This window comes from Chelonoidis abingdonii, chromosome 1 (genome assembly GCF_003597395.2).
Source record: "Chelonoidis abingdonii isolate Lonesome George chromosome 1, CheloAbing_2.0, whole genome shotgun sequence".
Classification (NCBI taxonomy): domain Eukaryota; kingdom Metazoa; phylum Chordata; order Testudines; family Testudinidae; genus Chelonoidis; species Chelonoidis abingdonii.
Genome location: NC_133769.1, coordinates 207,398,057 through 207,425,260, shown reverse-complemented (window position 1 = coordinate 207,425,260; position 27,204 = coordinate 207,398,057). Strand labels below are relative to the sequence as shown.

General features: G+C 41.6%; 1 protein-coding gene across 2 annotated transcripts in view; it reads left to right on the top strand.

Moving 5' to 3' along the window:
* The window catches only part of DSCAM (DS cell adhesion molecule), a 665,984-nt gene that overhangs the window by 531,759 nt on the left and 107,021 nt on the right, over positions 1 to 27,204 (top strand). For both annotated transcript variants that reach the window (XM_075073839.1, XM_032791676.2), the window contains exons 15-19: positions 4,058 to 4,225; positions 12,545 to 12,615; positions 20,018 to 20,258; positions 21,969 to 22,115; positions 24,990 to 25,145. In XM_075073839.1, coding sequence (XP_074929940.1) covers positions 4,058 to 4,225; positions 12,545 to 12,615; positions 20,018 to 20,258; positions 21,969 to 22,115; positions 24,990 to 25,145 — 783 coding nt within the window. The remainder of the gene's footprint in view (positions 1 to 4,057; positions 4,226 to 12,544; positions 12,616 to 20,017; positions 20,259 to 21,968; positions 22,116 to 24,989; positions 25,146 to 27,204) is intronic.

The window sequence follows — 27,204 nt, the reverse complement described above, 5'->3', positions numbered from 1 at the left end:
AGCTCCAGGCCCCAGCACGCTAAGCGTGTACTTGGGGCAGCAAGCCTGCAGAGGGTCCGCTGGTCCTGCGGCTTCGGCGGACGTCCTGCAGGCAAGCCGCTGAAGGCAGCCTGCCTGCCACGCTTGGGACGGCAAAATGCCTAGAGCCGCCCCTGCTCTTATCCTCCTTCCACACACACAGTCCTCCAGGACAAAGGATGGGGAGGAGTTGCAGGGCTCTCCAGAGGAGTTGGTGTTGGAATTAACATCTCATTGAGATGAGTGGGGTAATTCATCCCTTTCTGAGCTGTTGTCTCAGTTTCCTTTCAGACTTAGGTAGACATTTTTTGCATCCTTTATATGTCCAGTTTTCAAGCTTTTCTTTACAACCAGGTGGGCCAGAAACTTTTTTTAAAATAAAAGTTAAGATTTTGATATTATCACATGGTTTCAGGAACTAAGATTCAAGGTTTGGGCTGATAGTGCCTATCTGTGTCTTAATCCATCTATGGCCCAGGAACCTGACTTTGCAGTGAAATTACTGCTGTCTGGTCATCAAATTACTCCAGCCTTCTAGCCAGAGAAGGGACAAGGGGTAGAAGACCAGGTGTCTCATCATGCTTGAGCGTATGTCTTCTCAAACATGTCCATTATTTGTCCATACCCTGCCTATTTTTGACACTGCGTCCTTGAAAGTTAGGAAGCAAGATGCACAAAAGGAGGATTATGCCTAGTGCTTAGCCTTCCTCGTGCCCATACATAGGCTCAGCTCACACTTGCATTTAAGCACAACAACATCTCTGCATTCCTTACTTCATGCTATACATGGATTTGCAGAATCAAGGTCTTTATCTGCAGCCTGATAAGAATGGCTTCAAGAAATCATACATCTTTTAGCAAAGTGTGCCACAAATGTATGCAGTTTTAAATATTATCACTAGATGGCATCTCACACACAAAATAGAAATTAACAACGTTGGCTAAAGTATTATATACACAATCTTTCCCCCAAATCAGAAGTTAAGTACAATATAAAACATATTTAGCCTAGCTAGATTCTGTAAATGGACCTTTATGGTTCAGTCGTTATCTTAGGAATTAGTGAAAAATACAACACAGAGCTATGGATTTTCATAAACCCTTTCTATGTTCATTTTATATAGCACTGAGAATTGCCTGATTTTAAAAAGAAATCTCTTTTTGAGGGGGGAAAATGAACTGAAATTTTATGTTTTCATTTTGCTTCATTTATGTATGGTTCTTACCTGTTCTGTATATTATTTCTAAGTTAAAACCCTACTAAATACATCGATTTTAAAATGCTTTAGTATGGTAGCAGGAAAACAAAAGAGCCATAAATCAATCACAGTACCCCAGTGGATGATTATTATACTGCCTACACAGGAATAATCATTTTATTTCTATCATTTAGCAGCAGAATTTAAATCACCATTTATTTTTTGCTGCGTCAGCTGGCAACAACATCGGAGAGAAATTAAACAATTTCTTTCTTCACTGTGTGTCTCAAGCTTTTCTTTATTTTTCCCTCAGAAATTTATATAAAAATATACTCTAAAATCCATATATTACCTACACTCTATCATTCTGGAACAAAATATATCTAGAAGTCATGAAGATTCTGATTTTCCATCTCCTCCCTTACCTTGGTACGTTATTTAATCTACAAAGAACCTAGGGGTTTTTCCAGGCTGGATACTCTGTTTTGAGTAACTTAATAGTTAAAAAAAAAACCCTCTAACATTGAAGGAGATCTTTTTAAAAATCTTAATCAATTTTGTAAAATATTCAGATCAAAATTATCATCTACTACAAAGGAAGTTTACTTAATCCTCCATATAAACTGGATCTTTTTAGTCCAGAACAGTTGACATGATATAAATTGGGACAGAGGTTGTCTTTCTCTATGTTTCTACAATGCTAAGCACAATGGGGCACATATCTTGGCTGAGGTCCCTATGCACTATTCTAACAACAACAACCATTGCTAAATATTACAGGCTGGATTCTCTGGTGCCCTGAAATTCTGCGGGGTACATCTGAGTGGTGGGATCATCAGGGAGCCAGTTGCAGCTCCCTGATTCTTTGCCCAGCCCTACAGCAGATTAGTATAGCCCAATGACTGCTCTTAAATGTATCAGCTGGCAGTAGTCCCCGAAGGACCATATGACAGCGAAAGAATACAGTGCATTCCAGCTATGCTTCCTTCTTGCCCTCCAGTGACAATGGCTGCAGGAGGGTGGCATAGGAGTATGTTTTGCCAGCTGAACACCTAGTAGAGTCTCCCATTTCTGAATGTTTTTATGGACTTTAAACATTTTGAGGTTTGTTCATCACTGAATGATTCCCCATTTCGTATAGTATGGTGGCTTAATTCTTTCTTCTGAAGTATTAGGCATCGACCAGTCTCATATACAAAATACTGGACTAAATGAACAACTGGTTTATTCTGGTATGGCAGTCCCCAAATTGCAGCATTTTGAGGGGTGATGGCTACTGTCATTAATTCAAATGTTAACAGTCTTCCAAGACACATCAGGACAGTGTCAGTTTTTGCTCAAGAGCACCATTTAAAAATGTCCATAAAGTGTACAAAGAGTATTCCAAGCAAATGTTATCAAGGCTATGTCCAGAGAAGGCCTTTAGGCATCCTGGTAGCACCACTGCAAAGGCAGCAGTGACGAGTAGTAGATGAATTCAGATGCAGTTGATTAGCACTGCATCAATTGATACTTACATGTTCAGGAGTTTTTAAATGACCATCAGTTGACAGCTAAATGTTTGGGCATTTTTAAATACAGACAGACAGATGAAGAATGAAATTGTTCTGCAACTAACAGAATTATTTAGTATGTAAACAATTTGCCCATGTCTAAGGGACGCCACAGAGACACACAGAGAGCAAGAATTACACACTGCCTCAAAAACTGGACATGGTATATTGTTTCCTGCTATGCTTTCCTATTTTTACCCAAGACTTTTCTGTCTGGTGAGCTTTTCATGATGCTGCCTGCAGTGACCCTGACTAAACAACACCACTGTATAGCTCCCAGCTAAATCCCATAGGATACTACAGAAGTTAAAGGAGGAATATGCAATACAGTGAGAAAGAAATGACAGATGACAACACATAAGAGATGTCAAAATGATTTAAAACAGATCAGTCCCGTTGTTTTATTTGGACTGATTTAATGTTACATTGAGGCCGAGTGGTTACTATATGTAACTAAATTCTGTCCTTTCTATTACCATGTGTCAAGGAAGTTTAGTGAATAATTTATGCTAAATGTGGATAACCCCAGATTTCCTTAGATATTGATTTAATCTGGATAAAATTCCTCCTTTTACAAGCACATATAGACAACTCATGGGATTAATGACTGCACCGATGTTAAATCTCATTGAATGTGGATCTGCATCGTTAACCTGAAAACATCTCAATGGCTTAGTAGTCGATACTGAAAGGTGCCAAATACTCTGGCCCCAATCCCACTTAAACTCATGCTTAATTATCTGTATAGTTCATTGAATAAGCTTGCAGGAGTGAGCCCTTAAGAATTTAAAATATAAAACATTTTCATCTTTCTAAATGATCCTTTGCATCTTTAAGAATCATTCCTGTCCCCCTTTTCATTCCTGTCGAACAACTTCCTTTCAAGGCTCCTTGTCACAGTGATCAACCTTCCCTTTGAGGAGCACTGAATGAAATTCCTTTAGGACAGCGGATCTCATCCTTTTCCCACGTCACAAAAAAAAAAAAAAGGAAGAGAACCCCTCTCATTCTCATTTCCCCTATATAAAAGAGGGTTGTAGCAAGCCCTTTGGACGTGTTCATGCACCCCAGGTTGAGAATTATTTCTTTAAGAGCTTTGATCAGTGAGAAGGAGTGCTGAAGAGAAACGTGATATGCCATTTAGGTTGTATTAGCAAACTTTTTCCAGGGCTGATGCTGAAAACAGGAGGTCTTCTCTTACAAGGTTGAGTTACTTAAATATTTGAAATAACAAAATGAATGCAAAATTGTCTTTAGTTTTTTCTCTCCCCCCCATTTATTAAATAGACTCCTGGGATTCTGTTCAGCGAACCAAAGACGTCTCTCCTCAGCTGAACCAGGCCACTATCATTGACCTCCACCCTTCCTCCACCTACAACATCCGCATGTATGCCAAAAACCGCATTGGCAAGAGCGAAGCAAGCAATGAGCTCACTATCACTACGGATGAAGCAGGTACATTCTGGCTTTGTATTGTCTAAATCAGGAGTTCTCAACCTTTTTCTCTCTGGGGCCCCCCTCAACATGCTATAAAAACTCCTGGGCCCAGCGGGGGCGAAGGGGGACTGAGAGCTCCAGGCTAGGGAGGGCGGGCAGGGAGAGGGGGCCTTGGGCATAGGCGTAGTTTGACTTTTATTTAGTGGTAGGCAAGGGCCAGCTCCACACAATGCGATCCAGGGAGGGAGTGCCACCTCCACTCCCTGACTCACCTCAGCAGGCCACCCATGAGGGATGCAACCAAAAAATATAACTCAAAGCGGGGATTCAATTCAAGAAGTTTGAAAACCACTCAGGGTTCAGGGAGGGGGTAGCTAGGGGCTGTGTGCAGACAGAGAGTAGCTCAGTGTGCAGGGAGAGGGGTAGGAAGGGCTGCCCCCAGCAGGGGCGGTTCCAGGCACCAGCACGCCAAGCACGTGCCTGGGGCGGCAAGCCACAGGGGGCGCTTTGCTGGTCGCCGCGAGGGCAGCAGGCAGGTTGCCTTTGGCGGCATGCCTGTGGAGGGTCCGCTGGTCCCACGGCTTCGGCGGACCTCCCGCAGGTGTGCCATCGAATCCACAGAACCGCGGACCTCCTGCAGGCAAGCCACTGAAGGCAGCTTGCCTGCCATGCTTGGGGTGGCAAAATACCTAGAGATGCCCCTGGCCCCCAGGATGGCCCCACTCTGTGTAAGGCACTGCATTTTGGGGGAGCAACACCCTTGTGCCTCCCCAATTCTGCCCATAGGCTCAGGGCTTCTTCCTGCAGGGAGGGCTTCATCCCTGTGCTGCTCCCAACTTCAGCCCCCGGGTGAGTGCAGCACCGGGGCTCCTGGCTTCAGCCCCACAGTGCTGCTGGCTTCAGATGGGGGCAGGGGCACCAGGGCTCCACCACTGCTCCCAGCTTCAGTGGGGAGGGGAGGGGCTTCTGGCTTCAGTCCCATGCCACTCCCAGCTTCAGACCAGGGGCACCAGGGCTCCCAGCATCTGCCCCGCGTCGCTGCTGGCTTCAGTTCCATGCTGCATAGCTGCTGCCTTTGTTTTTTTGGTGGGTGGGGTAGGGGAAGGACGGTTGTGCCAGGGCTCGGTGCACTGGGTTTCAGCCGGGGGGCCCTGCAGACCCCTGAAAGGTCTCATGGACCCCTGGAGAGTTGCAGCCCTGCCTTTGAGAACCGCTGGTCTAAATCTTACCTGAGCTCAAATTTTCTTCCTTACTAGAAATTTCTGTTTGAAATGCCAGCTACACTGCTACAACTATCTCATGGAGGATGCTAAAATATTGCAAGAAAGCATGACTTCAGAAACGTCATTGTGCAGGCCTGTCATTAAAACTGTTCAGTTGCATCTAGTGATCAAAGAAGACATTACGCCCCAAATTTTCAACTTTGGGGACTTGAAACTGTGCATTTAAATCCCTATTTAAGCACCCAAATATGGATTTAGGTGTCTAACTTAAGATTCACAAGATTGAAAATGTTGATCTACATGAATAATGTTGTTATTGAGCTATTCTCCACCCCTTTAATGTCAATTAAAGTTAGTTTGCATTAATTTATTAATATTGTTTCCTTGAATTTAATTTTCATGCAGTCCTCCACCACAGATGGCATTGGCCATTGCAGCACTTCCTCTCCAGCCAGGAGGACAAGTGACTGACTTTTTACAGAACAGTCATACCAGCGCCACTGTCTCTCTGTTCTGGCAAGAGTACCCTGCCAACACCTTCCCCTTAATGCCCGGGATAGCCCCTTTTGAGCCTGTAATTGCAGTATGCACTGGCTTCTTTGCATTCAAGTCTCTATGTACCTCACTTGCTGAAGTGAAAGAAGTTATCCTTTATTGCTTTCCTTTCCTCTGATGCCTCCCTCTTTCTGAAGCCAATGCCCTATCGTTTTCTTCCTTGAATTATACGTCATAATGTTGAATATCTGCAAATATCTCCCATCAAAGTTACATATTGCAATTAAATGAATAGACATCACAGCTGGGATTCCCAAAGGAGCCTAAGAAAATTCAACATACAAACACCACTGAAATTCCTGTATTCCTTAGGTTCCTTTGAAAACTCTAGGCCATACTAGAATCTGCCATTTCTTGTTTGAAAAGCATACCTGCATCACGCATATTTTTTCTATGCTAACATGCTAATACCTCCCGGCCTGGGTTTTTTTCCCCCCAAAAAAGATATGTGCTAGGAGTTATTTTCGGGAAGACATAGGGCCTTGTGTTTGACAGGAGGTCAGCCTATGATCACCATGGTCCATTCTGGCCTTGGAATCTATGAATCTATGTGCAGTTGAGAGGTAAGATAACAGTGTAAGTGGTTGGGGGCAGATTATGGCAGATAAAGGCCCACCGCATTCTAAAACTACATGATGATCTGGGTTCTAGACACTCAGTGGCATGGTTTTCAGCCCACATATGAGAATTTGGCTGTGCAAATCTTAATATTAATGGAAGACCAAATCACTGCAGTGAAAATTTACCCCTTGCTGTGAGCTCAGATTCTCAGTTCTCAAGGATTTGTGATAAAGAATAAGAGCACAAGTGCTTACTGTGCAAATGGAAGCAAACAGGAGACAACATGAGCTGCATTCATTTTTTCCCCTTAATGCCCTCTTTCAGCATATATATTGCACTCACAAGTAATGCCTGTGTTAGAAAAGGAAGAGAGAATGCTTTATGGATTTTAATTTTATATGATTCTTCAGTGGTGGGGCAGACTTCTTTACTATACATCAAGGAACGGACGAGTAATTTGTTTGCTTTTAAACTACATGTTGAATGCAGAAATGTTTTTCCTGTTTGCAAGGTGAAATATGAAATCTTTAGAGAAACAGGTTACCCATCCCCAGAGCCCGGAATACCTCCAGCTCCCACCCTCCCCTTCCCGAAATCTCCTAAAGAAATTGTTTCTCATATACTCACACAAGTTATTAGTATGTGCTGTTAATAAACTTGGAGTGTTCCTTACTTACTGACTTTCTTTTGTCTGATAATTAATATGTCAGCATCAGCAACTAACCTCCCATTAAAGACTAGCTTCTCCGTTAGGCTGAAACCTGGATGTCACATTTTATCCAGTGTCTCCGGACCTAGTTTCAGGATTACTGGGCCTTTCACTGCTTTCATTAGGGAGCTGTCCAGTCAGAGTGAAAGGTCAGTTATGTAGAACCGCAGTCAAAAATCATTGATTTATTCAAGGAGCAATCAGCAGAGGGAAGGTCAGGTCTAGGCAAGGCAACAGCATTTGTTGTCTTGGTTTTGGTTTGATCAGTCTCACAGTATGCATAAGTGCAGTCATTTGTCATTGTTTACTGTTTGCTGCTCTTACATCAGGAGGGTTAAATTAGCACAGGGTGCTGAGAGGAGGGAGACACCTAAAGGAAGAGATCAAAATGAAGGCTTGAGAAAAACAACGTTGAAAATTTAAAAATCCAAACCCCTTTACTGGAAAGGTGCAGATTACATATCCTACATTAGTGTGACTCCAGGCTGCCAGCATTATTTATTAGAAAGTAAACTGAAAAGGATGCCTTCAGCAGGAGGAGAGTCAAGCAATATTCTCTGTCCTTCCACTAATCTGGAGCTGATTTCAGTGCTATTGGAGCTTTTCCCCCTAACCTTTAATAGCTATTGCTTTGAAAAATAGACTGGGAGAGCTCATTTCCTTCAGTGTTTGACAGGAAAGCAGAGGGCTTGTTTTTCTTTGTTGCTGTGTATTGTTAAAGTTTAACAGGGCAAGCTGAGATATCAGGGTTCTCTTTCTGGCTTTGTCACAGACTCTGAGTGACCTTAAGATGCTCATTTATCTTCTCTGTGCCTCAGTCTCATCATCTGTACAATGGGTATAAAACATTTACCTGCCTCACAGTGATGTTGTTAGGCTTAAATCTATCATGTCTGTAAATCTTTTCGAGATGCTTAAATGGGAGGCCCTAGAGAAATGTATGACATGTTAGAGCAAGGAAGGTTGCAGGAAAGTTGGCTCCCACATGGAAATAGTTATCAAAGGCTCAGTGGGTTTAGTGTTTGTGTATAAGACTATGACTACACTGCAGTTGGGAACAACCCAGGTGGACAGACTTGCACTAGCATGGCTCAAGTTGGCATGCTAAAATAGTGATGTGGATATTGTGGTTCTGGCGGAGACGTGGGCTAGCTACTCAAGCTCAGAACCAGAGGTGCTGGACGCAGGGGCGGCTTTATGTTTTTTCCACCCCAAGTACCACAGTCAGGCGGCCTTCAGCGGCATTTCTGCAGGAGGTCCGCTGGTCACTCAGATTTGGCGGCAGTTCTGCGGGTAATCTGCCGGTCCCACGCCTTCTGTGTACCCGCCGCCAAATTGCCGTCGAAGCCGCAGGACCAGCAGACCTCCCGCAAGCGTGCTACCGAAGGCTGCCTGAATGCCGCCCTCATAGTGACCGGTACGCCGCCTGCCGTGGCTTGCCACCCTAGGCATGTGCTTGCTGCACTGGTGCCTGGAGCTGCCCCGGGTTGGACTGGCTTCAGAACCTGAACAACCACCCAAGCTGCAATGTCCATACTGCTATTTTTAGCATGCTAGCTTGAGCCCCACAAGCGTGAGTCTATCTGCCTGGGCTGGGAGGTTCGCTCCCAGCTAAAGTGCAGACATACTGCAATTAAAAATCCATGGCTCACGGGGCTCGGACTGTGGGCCTGCTTAATTGTGATGTAGACTTTCCAGGCTTGGGCTGCAGCCTGAGCCTTGGGACCCTCCCACCTCACTGGGTCCTAGAGCTCAGGCTTCAGCCTAAATCCAGAAGTCTACACTGCAATGAAACAGCCCCACAGCCTGAGCCCTGCAAGCCAAAGTCAGCTGGCACGGCCCAGCTGGCGGTTTTTCATTGCACTGTAGACATACCCTAAAGCAGTGATGGATAACCTGTGGCCTGCGGACCCCTGCGACCTGTCAGGGTAATTTTCTGCTAGGCTGTAAGACAGTTTGTTTACATTGACCATCCACAGGCATGGCCGCCCACAGCTGCCAGTGGCCATGGTTCACTGTTCCCGACCAACTGGATTTGCAGGAAGCGGGGGCCAGCACAACCCTGTGCCCTGCACCGCTTCCTGCACCTCCCATTGGCCAGGAATGGCGAATCGTAGCCACTGGCAGCTGTGAGTGGCTGTGCCTGCGGAAGGTCAATGTAAACAAACTGTCTAGCGGCCCGCCAGCGGATTACCGTGACGGGCCTTGTGTGGCCCAGAGGACACAGGTTGCCCACACCTGCCCTAAGAGGTTAACATAATCTTGCACATTTTGGATGGAGTGTTTGCAAAAAATCACCTAATTAATTCCTGGAAACCATACTGGAAATTCACCTTATTGCCTTCAGGGTAGTAGTTAGATTCCTAGCAACCCTTCATAATCATGTAAGTTGTGGTGAATGTGTACAGTGAAATTGGCAGACATTAATTTCACTCCACCACAAGCTCTGTCACAGCCTCCTTACCACACACTTTGTCACAGTACACTCCCCCTCTCCTCTCTATGCCCTGTGTCACCATCCTCTCCCCTATCCCAATGCCCTCACACAAACACACTCTGCTATACCCTCTGTAACAGCTTGCTCCCTCCCACCATATCCTCTGTCATGGCTTCTCCATCACAAACTCACCCACAGTTTGCCTCCACCATTCACCTTCCTCTACACTCTCTGTCATAGTCCCCCTCACCTCTAACTCCACTATACCATCTACTGCACCCCACAGCCCATAACACCATCTATCATGACCATTAGAATCATAGAACCATAGGATGAGAAGAGACCACCAGGGTCAGCTAATCTAACCCCCTGCCAAGACACAGGACCCATCTCCCTATTCTTGCCCTCACACCTATCTCATCCCCCGTCCAGCTCCCCACTAACCCAGTGTACAACCATTCACTCTGTCATGAACTCACCACATTCTTTATCACAACCCATTCAACTGCAACTATCTCCTCCACAGTTCCCCAGGCAAGGTCCTGAGTCTGCTCTCACTTACGCTGATGTAAATCAGGAGTACTAGTATGAAACCAGTGTGAGAGCAGAACTGAGTCTAGGATATGTTATCCCAAGCATAGCAAAGCAATCCAGAATCTTTACAAAAAATAAGGCACAATCACTAGCTAATGTTTGCTGCAGTATTTCTCTCTGATTTCCTTCCTACTTGCACGAGCTTCCTGTGGTGAGTCTGAATTCTTCAGACCAGACAAGCAAAGGTTTAGCCTATATAAACATATCACAGTGATAACTTCCACGTCAGAGACAGAGAATATGTTTCTGCACATGGAGGAATGAAATAAACTCTGGGCATAAAGGGGATTTATGGTTGCCATACTGTGATGCCAAAGAAAAGCCAGGATTTTACCAGCTCGTTTCATGAGCCAAATTTTTTTGGACATATCTACTACAGAATAATATATCTGGAGTGATGACATTAGTGTCTGTAAACTGGTGGTCAGAGTCTAGAGTTGACTTAAAGAACTAGCAGAGACCCCACTCTTGCTGTTGTACTTACCCTGTTTTCATTACTGTGTGTTACTGCATAGGAAACTTAGGGTACACCTACACAGCAACTAAAACCTGCGGCTGGCCCATTCCAGCTGACTTAGACTCATGGGGCTCAGGCTAAGGGACTGTTTAATTGCTGTGTAAGCAGTCAGGCTCAGTCTGGATCATGGGCTCTAGCACTCTGCGTGGTGGGAGGGTCCTAGAGCTCAGGCTCCAGCCCAACACAAACTTCTACACCACAGTTAAACAGCCCCTTAGCCTGAGCCCCACGAGCCTGAGTTAGCTGGCATGGGCCAGCCACAAGTGTCTGATTGCAATGTAGACATGCTCTCAAACTAAAGACCCACATGAGCTATAAGCAATGGTTCCACTTCACCATGCGTGAAATTCACCCCACTGCACAGGGCCAACAAAATCCCACAAAATAGGACTGGTACATGACTTCAATAGAGCATAAGCCTTGTGCTAGGTCTCTGTACAGGCATGAATTTCACCCATGTAAGCCAAATGGACTCCTTTCACTGCAGTCATTTGCTGCTGTTTACCCCTCAGACTGCTTTCATTGCAACATCCATTTCCTCCTGCTCTCCCTCTCACAACCTAGTCTCCTTTGTTCCCTTTCTCATATTATTAAATTTGTGATTTCTTATTTTTTATTCATGCCACCTCATATATATAGAAATCTTCTACTAGAGCTCTGAGATATCTCCGCAGGGCTGGCTCCAGGCCCCAGCGTGCCAAGCACATGCTTGGGGCGGCATGCCGCGAGGGGCACTCTGCCGGTTGCCGAGAAGGCGGCGGGAGGTCCACCAGAGCCGCGGGACCGGCGAGCGGCAGAGCACTCCCCACGGTGTGCCGCCGTGCTTGGGGCAGCGAAATGGCTAGAGCCGGCCCTGTATCTCCGTCTCTTTCTTCACATCCTTCCATTAAAACGGCTTGGTTTTACCTTTCTTTTACAAATCCCCACTGCAACACTAACTGCCTCCAATCACCGTTCATTGCATTGTAACTGCCTAATTTAGATAGAAGTTTCTCAGGACCAGAACTTTGTCTTCCCACTAGTTTGTGAAGCACCACACGTACTGTTGGCAGTATATAAATAATAAGAGAGACTCCCTCTGACTGAGCCAGCAGAAACTGTCACGGGTTCATGTAATCAGGCAGGATATTCTTTATATGGCTTCCACACTGATATATTTAGACAGAGAAAAACTATTTGTGCAGTTTTTACTTCATAAAATAATAATTTTGTACTGAACTTGCTCAGTCTTTAGTTAAGAGATCGAGTTTAATCAGAAGCTACATGTTGAAATGATCAAAGCTGGTTGAAGAGTTGTTGTGTTCCCTAATTCTGAATGGGTGCTGCTGTCTTTTCAGTGCAAGCACATTCACAGCAGCTTAAAGCACATTCAGCACATCAGTAGAGAGGACTTCAAAGGGAAAGAAAAGCATCATGAGCATGTCAGTAAACAAGGCTTGTGAAGGAAAGTCACATGCGACTCATTCCTGTTTTATTTGCAAACTTGCTAAATCTTGAAATAAAAACATTTCATTGTCACAAATGCCATGCAACCAGCTAGTGGAGACTCCTTAGCCTTTCGGTTTTGTTTGAGTAAAGCGATACCTTCAATGCTTCATATGCTGTTAAATGGTTTCATACCAACCCAAAGTCTCTGTTCTATGCCACAGTGTTGGTATCAACACTATATTTTGTTTATTTCTGCCACATTATAAGAACCTGCCTTATGATGGATGTGTCTTGCTTTTGTCTCTCTCACCAGCTCCTGATGGCCCACCTCAGGAAGTTCAGCTTGAGCCTGTATCTTCACAAAGCATTCGGGTCACTTGGAAAGTAAGTTACCATAGCAGGAAACAGAGACTCCAGCAGTATTTATGTATGTTCAGAGAACTGTTGTTAGGGTGAATATTATAATAACTGTGGATCAGAAGTATTTTGTTTTGAATAGAAGCATGGAGACCCTCTTCAGTGCTATGTCTCAATTTGATCAAAAGTAGAGTCCATGAGTTCATACATAGTTTAGTCAAAATTATCTATTTTTCCAATATAATTTTAAAAAAATCTCTATTGTAACTTCTGTACTCTAATGCTTGTGACTTGGTTTGGTTTTATTCAGCGTCCTGATAACTGAAAAGTTTTTACATATGTTGATTGACAGTGAAAACAGTAGGTTTATAAATACATTAAACCAAACTGTACATCCTGATGAATAGAATAAAGATGCATAGTCATTATGTATAATCTTAATAAGAGTAGCAATTGCCATACTATATTCAGGGTAAACTGTTAAAATAAGGTTACAGCATAATGGCCATAAACTTGTATAGAAATTCTACATGGTTACTGTAACTTATGTGATGGGATGTGAACTTTGCCCTGTAACACAGAACGTTTGGAGTGTCGTGGTAATAATTGTAGAATGCTGGCAATTTATCATACCAGCACACTCTTATTTCAGACAGTTCATGATGGAACAAGATTATCCTGCATATAAAGGAAGCGTCTGTGCAGACAGACAGACTATATCTAATGATCAGAGGGGTAGCTATGTTAGTCTGAATCTGTAAAAGCAGCAGAGAATCCTGTGGCACCTTATAGACTAACAGACATTTTGGAGCATGAGCTTTCGTGGGTGAATACCCACTTCGTCAGATGCATGTAGTGGAAATTTCCAGGGGCAGGTATATATATGCTAGCAAGCAAGCTAGAGATAACGAGGTTAGTTCAATCAGGGAGGATGAGGCCCTGTTCTAGCAGCTGAGGTGTGAAAACAAGGGAGGAGAAACTGGTTCTGGTAGTTGGCAAGCATTCACAGTCTTTTTGTTCAAAACCTGAGCTGAATGGTCAAATTGCAGATGAATTGAAGCTCAGCAGTTTCTCTTGAAGTCTGGTCCTGAAGTTTTTTTGCTGCAGGATGGCCACCTAAGGTCGCTATAGGTATGGCCAGGGAGGTGGAAGTGCTCTCCCTACAGTTTTTGTATATTGCCAATTACCTAATATCTGATTTGTGTCCAGTTATCCTTTCCGTAGAGACGTCCAGTTTGGCCGATGTAGCATAGCAGAGGGCATTTGCTGGCATATATTACATTGGTGGATGTGCAGGTGAATGAACCGGTGATGGTGTGGCTGAATCTGGTTAGGTCCTGTGATGGTGTCGCCGTGTAGATATGTGGTGACAGAGTTCGATCGGGGTTGTTGCATGGATTGTTCCCCTAGCTAAAGCTACTATGGTTGCCGGAGTGGCAGTTGCTGGTAAGATATGTTTCAGGTTGGGAGGTTGTCTGTGGGCGAGATTGGCCTGCACCACAAGGACTGTGAAAGTGTGGAATATAAGTCCACGATGGTTGTAAGATCCCTGATGGATGCGTTGGACGGGGTTTTAACTGGGGCTTGTATGTGATGGCATGGGGTCCTGTTAGTTCTTTCTCGGGTTTGTCTTGCAGTAGGAGGCCTTCTGGGTACACGTCTGGCTCTGTGATCAAGGAACCAAATCCATGCAACAAACCCGATGCCAAACTCTGCCCACATATCTACACCGGCGACACCATCACAGGACTTAACCAGATCAGCCACACCATCACCGGTTCAGTCACCTGCACGTCCACCTGTAATATACGCCATCAATATGCCAGCAATGCCCCTCTGCTATGTACAGCGGCCAAACTGGACAGTCTCTACGGAAAAAGGATAAATGGACACAAATCAGATATTAGGAAATGGCAATATAAAAACCTGTAGGAAGAGCACTTCAAGCTCCCTGGCCAAACTAATAGCAGACCTTAAGGTGGCCATACTGCAGCAAAAAAACTTCAGGACAAGACTTCAAAGAAGAAACTGCTGAGCTTCAATTCATCTGCAAATTTGACACCATCAGCTCAGGGTGACAAAACTGTAATGGCTTGGCCACTACAAACCAGTTTCTCCTCCTGTTCACACCTCAACTGCTAGAACAGGGCCTCATCCTCCCTGATTGAACTAACCTCGTTATCTCTAGCTTGCTTGCTAGCATATATATACCTGCCCCTGGAAATTTCCACTACATGCATCTGACGAAGTGGGTATTCACCCACGAAAGCTCATGCTCCAAAATGTCTGTTAGTCTATAAGGTGCCACAGGATTCTCTGCTGCATTTAAATCTAATGAATTGTCCAGCTAATGCAGACAAACCTCACATGCTAGGGATTCTGGAGTAGGTTAGTAGTAGTTAAAAATAGATATATTGAAAAAACTGTCTCCAGGGGCTGTTCACTGAAGTGCAAATACAAGTTTCCCTATCTCAATCCTAAATTTATTCTTCTTCACCCCACAAACATGAGGGTGACATGAAAGTACAAATAATATTAAAGATGCTTTGCACAAACTCAGTTTTTCCTCTGTGATCTTGGTTTCTGGGGATGATTCTCCATTGCTGCTGAGGTATGCATTGTTCTTTGTAGTGCATGTGTCATCTGCAAAGCATTGCATTTAGTATATAAATCTAATAGCAAAATATAATTATTCAGATTGGGAGGGGAGATGATAAAATTATAAAATGCAGCAAATTGCATCCTATTTAAAATTCCTGCGATGTGTAAGGAAGTGATTTTGCCTTGACTTGTTCAATCAGGAAAAAATTCTTTGCTAGTCCTTTTTTAGTTGTCAGATATACAGTGATAATGTTTGCATCACCTTCATGTCGTACAGTTATACTTTTTGTTGCTGTGGTTTTCACAGGTAGCAACGGTTTGTGGCTATAAAGAATAGCATCATATAGCAGGCAAAATGAAGCTCCATAACATACCAGTAGAGAAAGCTAAAGAGGATACATGAAGTGCCATATTTTAATATATTTTACCATTAGCGGGAGAGCACACAGTCATCTTCTGAAATAATGTATGCTGTATACTGACTCTGGCCTTATATGAAGAAATACTTAAAGGCTGATTTTGGAGGAGATTTCCAAAAGCACAAATGGGAGTTAGGCACCATTGACGTTCTGTGGGAGTTATGCACCTCATTGCCCATTGGTGTCTTTTGAAAATCTCCTCTTAAGCGTTATGAACTCACATCAACGCAGATATTTACAGCTGAAATGAAACTTCCTGGCCTAAATTTTCAAAAATTGCCTCCATCATCATAGGTACAATTTTGCACTTGTAATTAAATGTGGGCACAATTAGCTGTGCCTGCAATTGTATCCATTTAGACATTTAACTACTTAGTCTGTGTGTGCTGTCAGGACAGTAATTGCATCTAAATGAGTGCAGCTGGAGCTTTTCTTGGTCTCTTTCTTGTACAGAGGGCATTCAGAATCATGGCCAAGCCTGATTTGCTCTGTGAAACTACAACACTTTTCAAGTGATGGCACTGTACACTTTATAATAAAATGAACATGCAAGAGCACATTATACTGAAAGAACAAATGACATACACTATAATGTAGCAGTAAGATAATTCATTATAACTCATATACAAATAAATAAATAAACAAATAAATAAAAATATTAATAATAATAGTGCAACAGTTAAAGTTGCTATACACTCAACCAACCTGACATAAACCACAAAAGCAAGGAAATGGTCATTTTAGCCGCATATCAATATTCTTCTATCCATAAACACACACCTTAGCTCTACTGCAGCTATCATACATCACAGACCATGAACCACAACCTTCACTCTTCTGCTCTAGAGAGGCACCATAAGAGGCATGATATTCATTTAATTAAAATTATTTTCGGTTCAGTATGGAGCGTTAAGAAGTTGTATTTTGGTTACAGTTGCACCAGTCTCCCTTGCTCTAAGTTCCCCAGGTGTCTGGCAGGAAACCAGTCACTTTGATTCAGTGGTATTTAGAGTTGTTCTAGAACAGGGATCGGCAGCCTTTCAGAAGTGCTGTGCCGAGTCTTCATTTATTCACTCTAATTTAAGTTTTCGCATGCCAGTAATACATTTTAACATGTTTAGAAGCTCTCTTTCTATAAGTCTATAATATACAACTAAACTTTTGTTGTATGTAAAGTAAATAAGGGTTTTAAAATGTTTAAGAAGCTTCATTTAAAATTAAATTAAAATGCAGAGCCCCCTGGACCGGTGGCTAGGACCCGGGCAATGTGAGTGCCACTGAAAATCAGCTCGCGTGCTGTCTTTGGCACACGTGCCATAGGTTGCCTACCCCTGTTCTAGAATATAAAGTGTCCACAGATGATCTGTTGGCTCATCTAAACAATGCTAGGTTTCACCATGGTGTTTGAAAAAAGATGACTACTTCCTTCTTTTTCTTTTTCTTTTTCTTTTTCGACTAAGAATCTCCCCCATTGGTTAAGCTCAGGCTACTGCTATGCCTGTGCCCTTCCTTTAGGACTACTGTTCACCCATCATGATCCTTACTGAGAGACTTCTTTTCTGACAGGGAAACTCTGGGCCTTAGACTCTATCATCCCATTTAGGGGTGGAATCATCACTTTGCTATACAAGTGACATGTACACAACCTCTTGGATACAAACAGGCTGCATCCTTATTGCTTTGCATAAGCTAAGATAAGAACATAAGAACAGCCACACTGCATCAGACCAATGGTCCATCTAGCCCAGTATCCTGTCTTCTGACAGTGGCTAATGCCAGATGCTGCAGAGGGAGCGAACAGAACAGGGCAGTTATGGAGCAATCCATCCCTTGTTGTCCAGTCTCAGCTTCTGGCAGTCAGAGGCTATGGACACTCAGAGCATAGGGTTGTGTCCCCGATCATCTTGGTTAATACCCATTGATGGACCTGTCCTCCATTAACTTATCTAGTTCTTTTTGGAACCCAACTATACATTTGCCCTTCATATCATCCCCGGGCAACGATTTCCACAGCTTGACTGTATGTTGTGAGAAGCACTTCCTTATGTCTGCTGCCAAGTGATTTTATTGGGTGACCCCTGGTTTGTGCTATATAAAAAGTACAGCAGGAAAACATTGCAGCTAACATTTTCAAACCTGCTCACATAGAGTAATGCTCCAAAATCCATATTTATGCACAAGCTGGTCAGGAATTTGTCCACAACATTTTTTTTTTTAATTTTGGTCAGAAAATACTGATTTGTCCCAGCTGAAACTTGGTGCAACAATATATTGGGTTCAGCAAAACTTTCTGAAGTACAGGGTAGAGTTTCTAGTCAAAAAAAGACACTCGTCCCAGAATAGCTAATCGGGTATGTCTGCACTTCGACGTGCAGGTGTAAATTCTAGCTTGAGGAGACAGACCCAAGCTAACTTTAATCAAGCTAGCACACTGAAAATAGACTGTAGCTGTGGTGGCAGGAGCAGCAGGCAAAACTAGCCACCCCATGTGCATGCCCAGCATTTCAAACAGGATCATACTCACGGTATCTAGGCCCCAGCCTCTACTGCCACTTCTGCACCCTATTTTAGCATTTTGGTTTTCAGACATTCAGCTTTTTAACAACAACAAAAAAATCAAAATTTTCCATTGAGACTGTTTTCACAAAAAAATTAGTTTTCCATCTAAAACCAGTTTTGACAGAAAATTTTCAACAAATTTTCAATTTCAACGAATTTTAAGAAAAGGACATATAAGCAAGAAAGTGAATGAATGACCAGTTAACTGAGTATTCTAATACTTCTGCTGTCTATGCTCTGGTGGATTTTTTGTTTTTGTTTATAGTTTTGTTTTTGGATTTTTTTTTCTACTCAACAAAACTACACTGTCCATTCACAAAGATGGGTGCACATTTTATGCAATGGTTATGAAACGGAGTGTGGAGTGCTTCCATCAAGAAAACTATTTGCCTTTTACTTACTTAACCACTAAAATATAATTGTGATATTTCCTACTTAACTGGGACAAATGTTCTGCATTCCCATGAAGAAATCCAGATTTTTTAAATTCCAACCAGCTTCCCCCCACCCTCCCCCGTGGTAAAATATGAAGTTTTACAGTCATTTAAAGAGCAAAAAACCATAAAAGTATTGAGACTATGATGCCACACTGTCAGCTAATGCCTTTTTTATAAGATGTTACCTTTTAAAGAAATGTCTTCAGTCACCCAACAGGACAGAGTTATTCAGGAAACCAAGACAAATAACTGGTCTATTATATATCAGAAAGCATGGTTCTACTCCCACCTGAGGTCTCATGCATGAACTGGCCCTGATTCTGCATCTCTTTTGCATACTTCTGCTGAAATCAGTGAGGATTTGATGTGTGAAGGCTTAGTGATTAGGCTATGTATATTTGTCTTTACTACTTCTTATTAGCTAAAGGTCCACATTGAAACAGTAAAAGAGGAGACAACCACTCTCTTAGAAAATCTGTTGTTACTGGGGGAATTCAAGTATATTCTTGTCCTAAGAAAAGATTCCTCCCTGAAGCTTTGTCTCCTTTTTTTGGAAACCAAATGCAGTGGAAAATAAACAAGGCATCTGAAAATAAAATCCTGTTACTCTAGGAAATCTGATCATAAACTTCAGTATGATGTGCTGATGGTAGTGAGAGAGCTTGTTTGGGTAGTCTGCTGGGATGTGTGTGTGTGTGTGTGCACCCAGAGCATTATATGGGAACATTTTTACAAAATTAAATAAAAGGTAGTTGAACAAATTTCAGCATCTATGTAAGTGGAAACATAACAAACATTTCTGTTCCTAATAGACTTTCTCACCAAGTTAAGAATGCTTATTTTATTTTCTACTATATTTTATGCTACAGTGTACTGAAATGGAAAGATCTGTCAGTCAGAGTGCAGGAATCTTGTATGGTGACTCAGAACTATAGTGTACAATACATTTCCTGGGCACATTTTTTAACACTGAATACCAAACACTTGTTTCAATAGCCATTCAGTGTAGAAATTCCTACATTCTGATTCACTGCTGCCTTCAGAGGTCATCTATGCACCCATAAGAGATGTGGCTGCCTCAGCGTCTTGATTTATCCAGACAAAACTTCCAAATCTAAATTAGGCTTCAAAAATATTTCACCATTAGCTATTTTAGTAAAATAGTCTGGAATTCTTTTTAACTCATTGGTGATTATATCCTGGAAAATAAACAACTTGGCCCAAAATTTGTTTAACATAGTAAAGTGTTGTTACCTTATGAACAGTGACTCCCTCAATTTATGACCTAAAAATAGAGTGGTGTTCATTTAAAGAAAATGTTGACTTTCTGTACAGTTCAAGGTGCTTGAGGGACAGAATTTATTTGCATTTCTGCATATATTCTTAACATATAATATTTCCTATCTCGTTCAGGCTCCAAAGAAGCACTTGCAAAATGGAATTATTCGTGGATACCAGATAGGCTACCGGGAGTACAGTGCAGGGGGCAATTTCCAGTTCAACATCATCAGTATTGACACCACTGGAGATAGTGAAGTTTATACCCTGGATAACCTGAAAAAATTCACCCAGTATGGCATGGTAGTACAGGCATGTAACCGGGCTGGAATAGGACCTTCTTCTCAGGAAATCATCACCACTACCCTAGAGGATGGTAGGTCCTAGGCAAGCAAATATCATATATACAATTGCACACATTTTATGATTTCTTTATCAGGCCTTTTATTCTCACTGATGGATATGTTGACCTAATTGTATCTACTGCCTGATTAGTGTTCATTATATAGTAGATAAGAGAATGGTTACACTGGGAAACAATAGTTATATTATAGACAGGTGGGAGGGAACAAATCAGCCTGCATGTTGTGTACAAATTTCAAATTGCTAGCTACGCAATATAGTTCAGTTTAAGAAATATGACTGTTCTGATTTAATAACATGCACTTGTGAGAGAACTTGATTGAGCACGTAGCCTTCTTTAGAAACACCCTTGTTTTGATATTGACCCATTTGCCAATTTCATGCTCTCAACATAGGATCATAGTGTTGTTTGATATCTCATAAAGTAAAAATACTAAAACTGAAGTAACTATTTTTTTCAGATAAGTCTGCTGTGAAACCCAGAGCTATGCTTATGCAGTAACATAATTTTCTAGCCTAAAATGAGACATGAGTTTTTCCAAGAATGTCCAAACTAATAAAAGCAAAGTCACTGGCATTTTCTGTATATTGCAGGCTGTCCACTGAGAAAAGCAATTCAGAATTACTTTTCTAAACCACACAGAAGAGCACTTCTCAGATAATGATAGAGAGTCCTCTAGTGGAAAAAAAGAGTTACTCCATATGCTATAGAGAGGAGTTTAATACTTTAAAACAGTATAAAAGTAAATTCTAAAACAAGCAACCAAGGAAGATATCAAAAGCCAGATTTTCTGCAGTTTAAATTGGCATAAATCCACTCAAGTCAATGCCAGTTTACACCCACCGAGAATCTGACCTTATGTATGTTAAACAGAGTAACACATTTGTACATTCTTGAGTGTTACGGATTTTGAGGCATATGCTTCAGAGAACACTGGTGTTTTACATTTACTGCAAATCCTGTTAGAACTAGACACAATACAGCGTGATGGAAGACAATTCACTTAAATATGCATGTTTTTACCACTGCAACTGGTGTAAAGTTTTTCTGCTATATCTGGCACATATGGGTTCTTTCTTGGCAACATTTTTGTAACATCACTGTGAGGTCATTATGGGAATTGGGGATAAGGTAAATCAAGAAAGCAGAATGATAGATTAACAAGTATTGCATTTGAAACAGAAATTATTAAATATAAATTTGTTAAAGCTGATTGAAAATTTGAAAATGTTCTAAATTTTTGTGAATTTTTTTCAAAAAACTGTAAATTTTGATTTAGAAAAAATCTCAAAGATATTCAAAAAATCAATTTTTCTGTATATTTCAATCAGCTCTAGAATTTCTTTTCCTTTGATTAGCAAGAGCAAATCCTAATGAAGAGCAAGTCAGTGAGGGTCCAAAGACATTTCTGGGAAGTGAACTGTACTTTCAAAAACAAACATAGCAGTAACCAAGCAGTTCCATCAGTAGCAAATTGGAAACTCAGCTTAAAATAATGGATTTTGCTTCAGTGATGAAAATTGAAATTGTAATAGAAAGGGACTCTTTCAAGAAGTGGGTATGATTATTATTTAATTTGTGTCTCCAGTGAATTATGAAGAAAATATATATGTGCATTTTAAACATTCAGTTTCACATTGGTGACTGTAATCTCTTAAGAGTACAGTTTTACTTGTGCACAGAAGTTATCTAGAGCTAAAATTGGTGAATTTCTCATTCCAGTACCCAGTTGCCCTCCAGGGAATGTCCAAGCCACTGCTACATCACCAGAAACTATCTCCATTTCCTGGTCTACACTTGCCAAAGAAGCCCTGAATGGAATTCTCCAGGGATTCAGAGTTATTTACTGGGCAAATCTCTTGGATGGAGGTAAGCAGCTTTAACCAATCCATCAGGTGTGTGCCAATAGCAATGACAGGATAACAGGAAATTCGTGGCGGTTAATATCATTTTGTCCTCCAGTATGAACAGCATATCGGAAAACTTTACATTTTCTTTCATCATCATTTTACACAGAACATCATACATCTCTGTCTGAATCATTTTGTACAGAGCTTTGAGTGGTTGACAGGTTGTTACAAAACTATTTATGAACATACACATATTCAAAAGAGAATTTTGGCAAGTGTGGGAGTATCATCAGTTCTTCTTTACCTCCTCAGAGATGAAGCTACTGCCTTTCCTTTAAAAATTACTGTGCTAGTTTTAGCAGCATTATCAAAATACCTGTTATCTGATTATTCATCCAGGAAGAACAAAATTAAACACAGGAATCCTTGTTTAAATGCCACAACTGTTTTTAAAAATATATATTTTTTAAATACTCAAAGGTTTCTTGTTTTCAGAGGGGGGAAAAGAAACCTACCTGGCATTTCTTTTTCTTAAAGTCAACAGAATTACCTGTGAAATCATTTTGTATTATGGACTTGTCTTCAGTGATTGGCTTTTGTAGGGGATTTCTGTTTTGTAATTAGTAAATGGCTTGAAGTATTTCAACCATTTTGGTAAATAAACAAGTTGCAGTTTATCTGACAGTAGCACTTTTCATCTCCATGTGATTTGAAACAAAAAATACATAGTAAAGTGTGTGTGTACACTAAGTAGTGACACTGTAAACATAGCACCATCCTCCTCGATAGATCTGCCCCCAGTATTTATTTTTTTTTAATTATATGCTGACAATGTGCTTTTGCCTCCACAATTAGGGTGAAGGAAGGAAACAGGTTTGGAGCAGCTTTTTCTCCCCCCCCCCCCCCATGTATTTGAAGTGCTCAAATGTTTGGAAAGTTAACATAGATCCTAAGGGAGGTGATCAAGTGTGCATGCATTTACCACATTCGGCAATTTATCATAATATCACCTCAATATTTGTTTCCTTTTTGTGAACTTTAGTGAACAATACATTTTAACTCTTTTTTTTTTTTTAAACTCTTGCTAGCAGTGCAGAGTTGTCTCAGCTCTGGCAGAATGAGCTGGATTATATTCTGGTGTGTGTATCCATCAATAGACTAGTTACCAGGGGGAGGGATAGCTCAGTGGTTTGAGCGTTGGCCTGCTAAACCCCAGGTTATGAGTTCATTCCTTAAGGTGGCTACTTAGGGATCTGGAGCAAAATCAGTACTTGGTCCTGCTGGTGAAGGCAGGGGGCTGGACTCACTGACATTTCAGGGTCCCTTCCAGCTCTGTGAGATAGGTATATCTCTACATATTACTGGATAAATTCATGGTGGTTCAGTCCATTAATGGCTATTAGCCAGGATGGGTAAAGAATGGAGTCTGTGGCCTCTGTTTGTCAGAGGATGGAGATGGATGGCAGGAGAGACATCACTCAATCATTGCCTGTTAGGTTCACTCCCTCTGGGGCACCTGGCATGGCTGCTGTTGGTATACAGGATACTGGGCTAGATGGACCTTCGATCTGACCTGGTATGGCTGTTCTTATGTACCATAATTAAATTCCAATTGTCTTGCCAAATTCTATCCTATACTAGTTAAACCTGTTCAAACATGAGGTTGCACAGGTGTAAATGAGGGCAGAATGTAACTCGAAGGCTCACTATTACTGGTGATAATGTTCAAGTAAGAAATCTTTTGAGCTACAGTGACTACTCATTGGTGAATGAAAAATAAAGATGAGAAAATGTGCAGTCCTGATATAAGACAAGGTAATATTTTTTCATTGACTTCAGTAGGCTTTAGATTAGGCCCTACACTGCTGGAAAGCTACATAACAGTATAGCCTCCTATACCCCGCAAAACGTAGCCATTGGATCTGAAATTTTAACTGTGAATCTCCTTATCTTGTTAGATATATTTTCTGCTCTAGTTGTTCTTTTAAAGCATTTTTGCACATGAATCATGTTTTCCAGCTTAATACGTTAAGGTTTATGTGATGAGCCCCATCTCTCCGTGCAAGTGAATTTGGTTTTACCACATTTAAAACTATCGTTAACTAATGCTTCCGACCATAGTGCACTTTACAGTAGAGCTGGGCAAATTTTTTCAAACAAAAAGTGGTTTGTTTAACTTTACAAAAAATGGCCTTTTTTCAGACATGAAAACTGTTGTAGAAATTGTTGACTTTTTCTAATGTTTTTATTTTGAGGGGAAAATATTGTATCATTATTATTAATTTTTAAATTGTAAGTATTGTAAGTACCATTATAGAAATATTTTATTTACCGAAAAGCTGTTTCTCAGTAAATGCAAAATTTCAATAACCATTTTGACAGTGGTTTTGATATTTTTGCTTAATTTCAATATTAACAGAAGGCTAAATAAATTAAAAAGTTAATAACAAGTTTGCTGTTAATCATGTGAAAAGGAACTGACATAAAAATTTCTGATGTCATTTTTTCCGTCTGATCTATTTTATAATAATGATCAGTGTGAACATTTAAGGTATCTCTTTAATAATCACAAAATATTCTCTTTCATTTAAATGGAGATATACATATCTCCTAGAACTGAATGAGACCCTGAAGGGTCATTGAGTCCAGCCCCCTGCCTTCACTAGCAGGACCAAGTAATGATTTTGCCCCAGATCCCTAAGTGGCCCCCTCAAGGGTTGAGCTCACAACTCTGGGTTTGCAGGCTAATGCTCAAACCACCGAGCTATCCCTTCCCCCATGAGTGCATAGTCTTTAATCAGAAGATTCCCTTTTATTTTCATACAAATATAGACACATATGATTAAAAGAAGAATAGCATTGCCAATAACTTGGTTCACTTTTTGTTCCCTAGAGCTGGGAGAGATTAAAAATGTCACTACTACACAGCCCTCACTAGAGCTTGATGGCCTGGAAAAATATACCAACTACAGCATTCAGGTGTTGGCATTCACACGAGCTGGAGATGGAGTCAGGAGTGAACAAATTTTCACCCGCACTAAAGAGGATGGTAAGAACTATGAACTTCTCCATAACCAGCCTGCCACATAACACTGCTTGATTTGACCCAGATTTTCAGAGCAATGTGTGTACAACACCCAGCGTGCATGCACAAACTGGGATTTGCTTGCATAGCTCTTGAGTTGTGAGCACATGTTCAGTACTGTGTGCACAATTTTAAAAAAATTGGGCATTTCTTTTTATTTGTTTCTTTTATGGCCAAGTTAAGGATTAAGACCGCAGTTCAGGAAAGCATCTAAGAATGTCATTAATTTTAAGCATGTTCGTATTTTTTAAAAATGTAACAATAGTTTATTTAACAACTTTGACATGTTCCTGTTTTTGAATTATCCTTGAGATAGACTTTCTAAATCAGTAGAAGGTAGGAGCCTAACCTGCATCTTTGAGTACCTTAATACCTTTGAAAATCTGTTCTTCAAAGGTCAAGGATGTTTTGGCAGAGATAGGAATGTGAGACACAGAGCTAATGAATAATATTAGTTCAATAATTTCTTCGGTGACGTGATATTTTTTCAAATAAATTAGTCAATAGTTTTTTTTCTTTATTATTCATCCAATTTATAGATAATGCATAAATATTATTAAAATTCATATGGGAAGGGGATTTACAGAAGCGCGTAAGGGAGTTGGTGTCCAACTCCTACTCACTTTCGTTCATTGAAGAATTCCGTTAAGTTAATCAAACCAAATATTAAGGTCTTGGTTCTGAAATTTACCCCCATTTTAATGTCACTTTACACTGATGGAGTGGTGTCAAGGGGCCTCACAGCAAATGAGGATCAGGCTATTGCAGGGTGGCACTAGTCCTTTAAGCAGGAAGAGGCTATGTACCTGTGACTCATTAGCTGCCTCCTAACTGAGTCTTAAGAGGGCATTTCGGGGGAAGGCTGAAAGCAGGAGAGCAGCAAGTTGGATTTGCAGGCTGGTCTTCCTAAACCAGTGAGCTAGGGCTGGAGGCCAGAAAGCAAGAGAGGGTGTTACCTGCTGACTTCTAAGTCAGAGAGCCAAAGCTACAGGCTGAAGGTAAAGGAGCAGTGTAGGGTTTATCTGCTGACATCTCTGTGGTGGAGAGCTGGAGCCAGGTGAGCGATGGAAAGGCCTATCTGCTGGCTTATGTGGGATATCAAAAGTTAACTGAACAGGAGCAGCAGTGGTACCCTCCATCAGAGTGGCTGGGGGAAGGGTGTTCCTTCTGGGAAGAGTGGATTATATCCCAGCTGGAAGGTCTGGGGTAGCTGACTTGATTAAAGGATGGAAGTGAACTGAAGAAGAGCCCAGTAGTGATGGCAGACACTGGAGTTTGATATGTGAGGTGTTGAGGAACTAGATGTCTTGGGGTTTTAAGGGACTATTTGCACTTGGGTGATAAATGGACTGTTTGGGGACTGTTATGTGCTGTTTGAACTATGTTTTTGTAATAAACTGGTCCCAAGGAGAGACATTGTTAGGCAAGAATCAGAGGGGTAGCCATGTTAGTCTGGATCTGTAAAAACAGCAAAGAATCCTGTGGCACCTTATAGACTAACAGACATTTTGGAGCATGAGCTTTCATCCACTTCGTCAGATGCATGTAGTGGAAATTTCCAGAGGCAGGTATATATATGCAAGCAAGCTAGAGATAATGAGGTTAGTTCAATCAGGGAGGATGAGGCCCTGTTCTAGCAGCTGAGGTGTGAAAACCAAGGGAGGAGAAACTGGAGAAACTACTCTATCAAAGAAACTGAGGAACCACCCTATACCGAAAACCTACCAACTGCTATGCCTACCTTCACACCTCCAGTTTCCATCCTAGGCACATCACACGATCCATTGTCTACAGCCAAGCACTGAGGTTACACATCGACTCGTCAACACCTCACGAACAGAGACCCCACACACGTATTACAATCTATTACGGGTGGAAGCATTGCGCAGAATACAATCTATAATAGACACTAACCATATCCATTCAACAGCGCAAATGAACTGCTCAAGAGGAATAAGCAGAGATAGTATTAACGTTATCAGAACCATGAATCAACAATCGTGTTGAAACTCGGAGCCTCCGA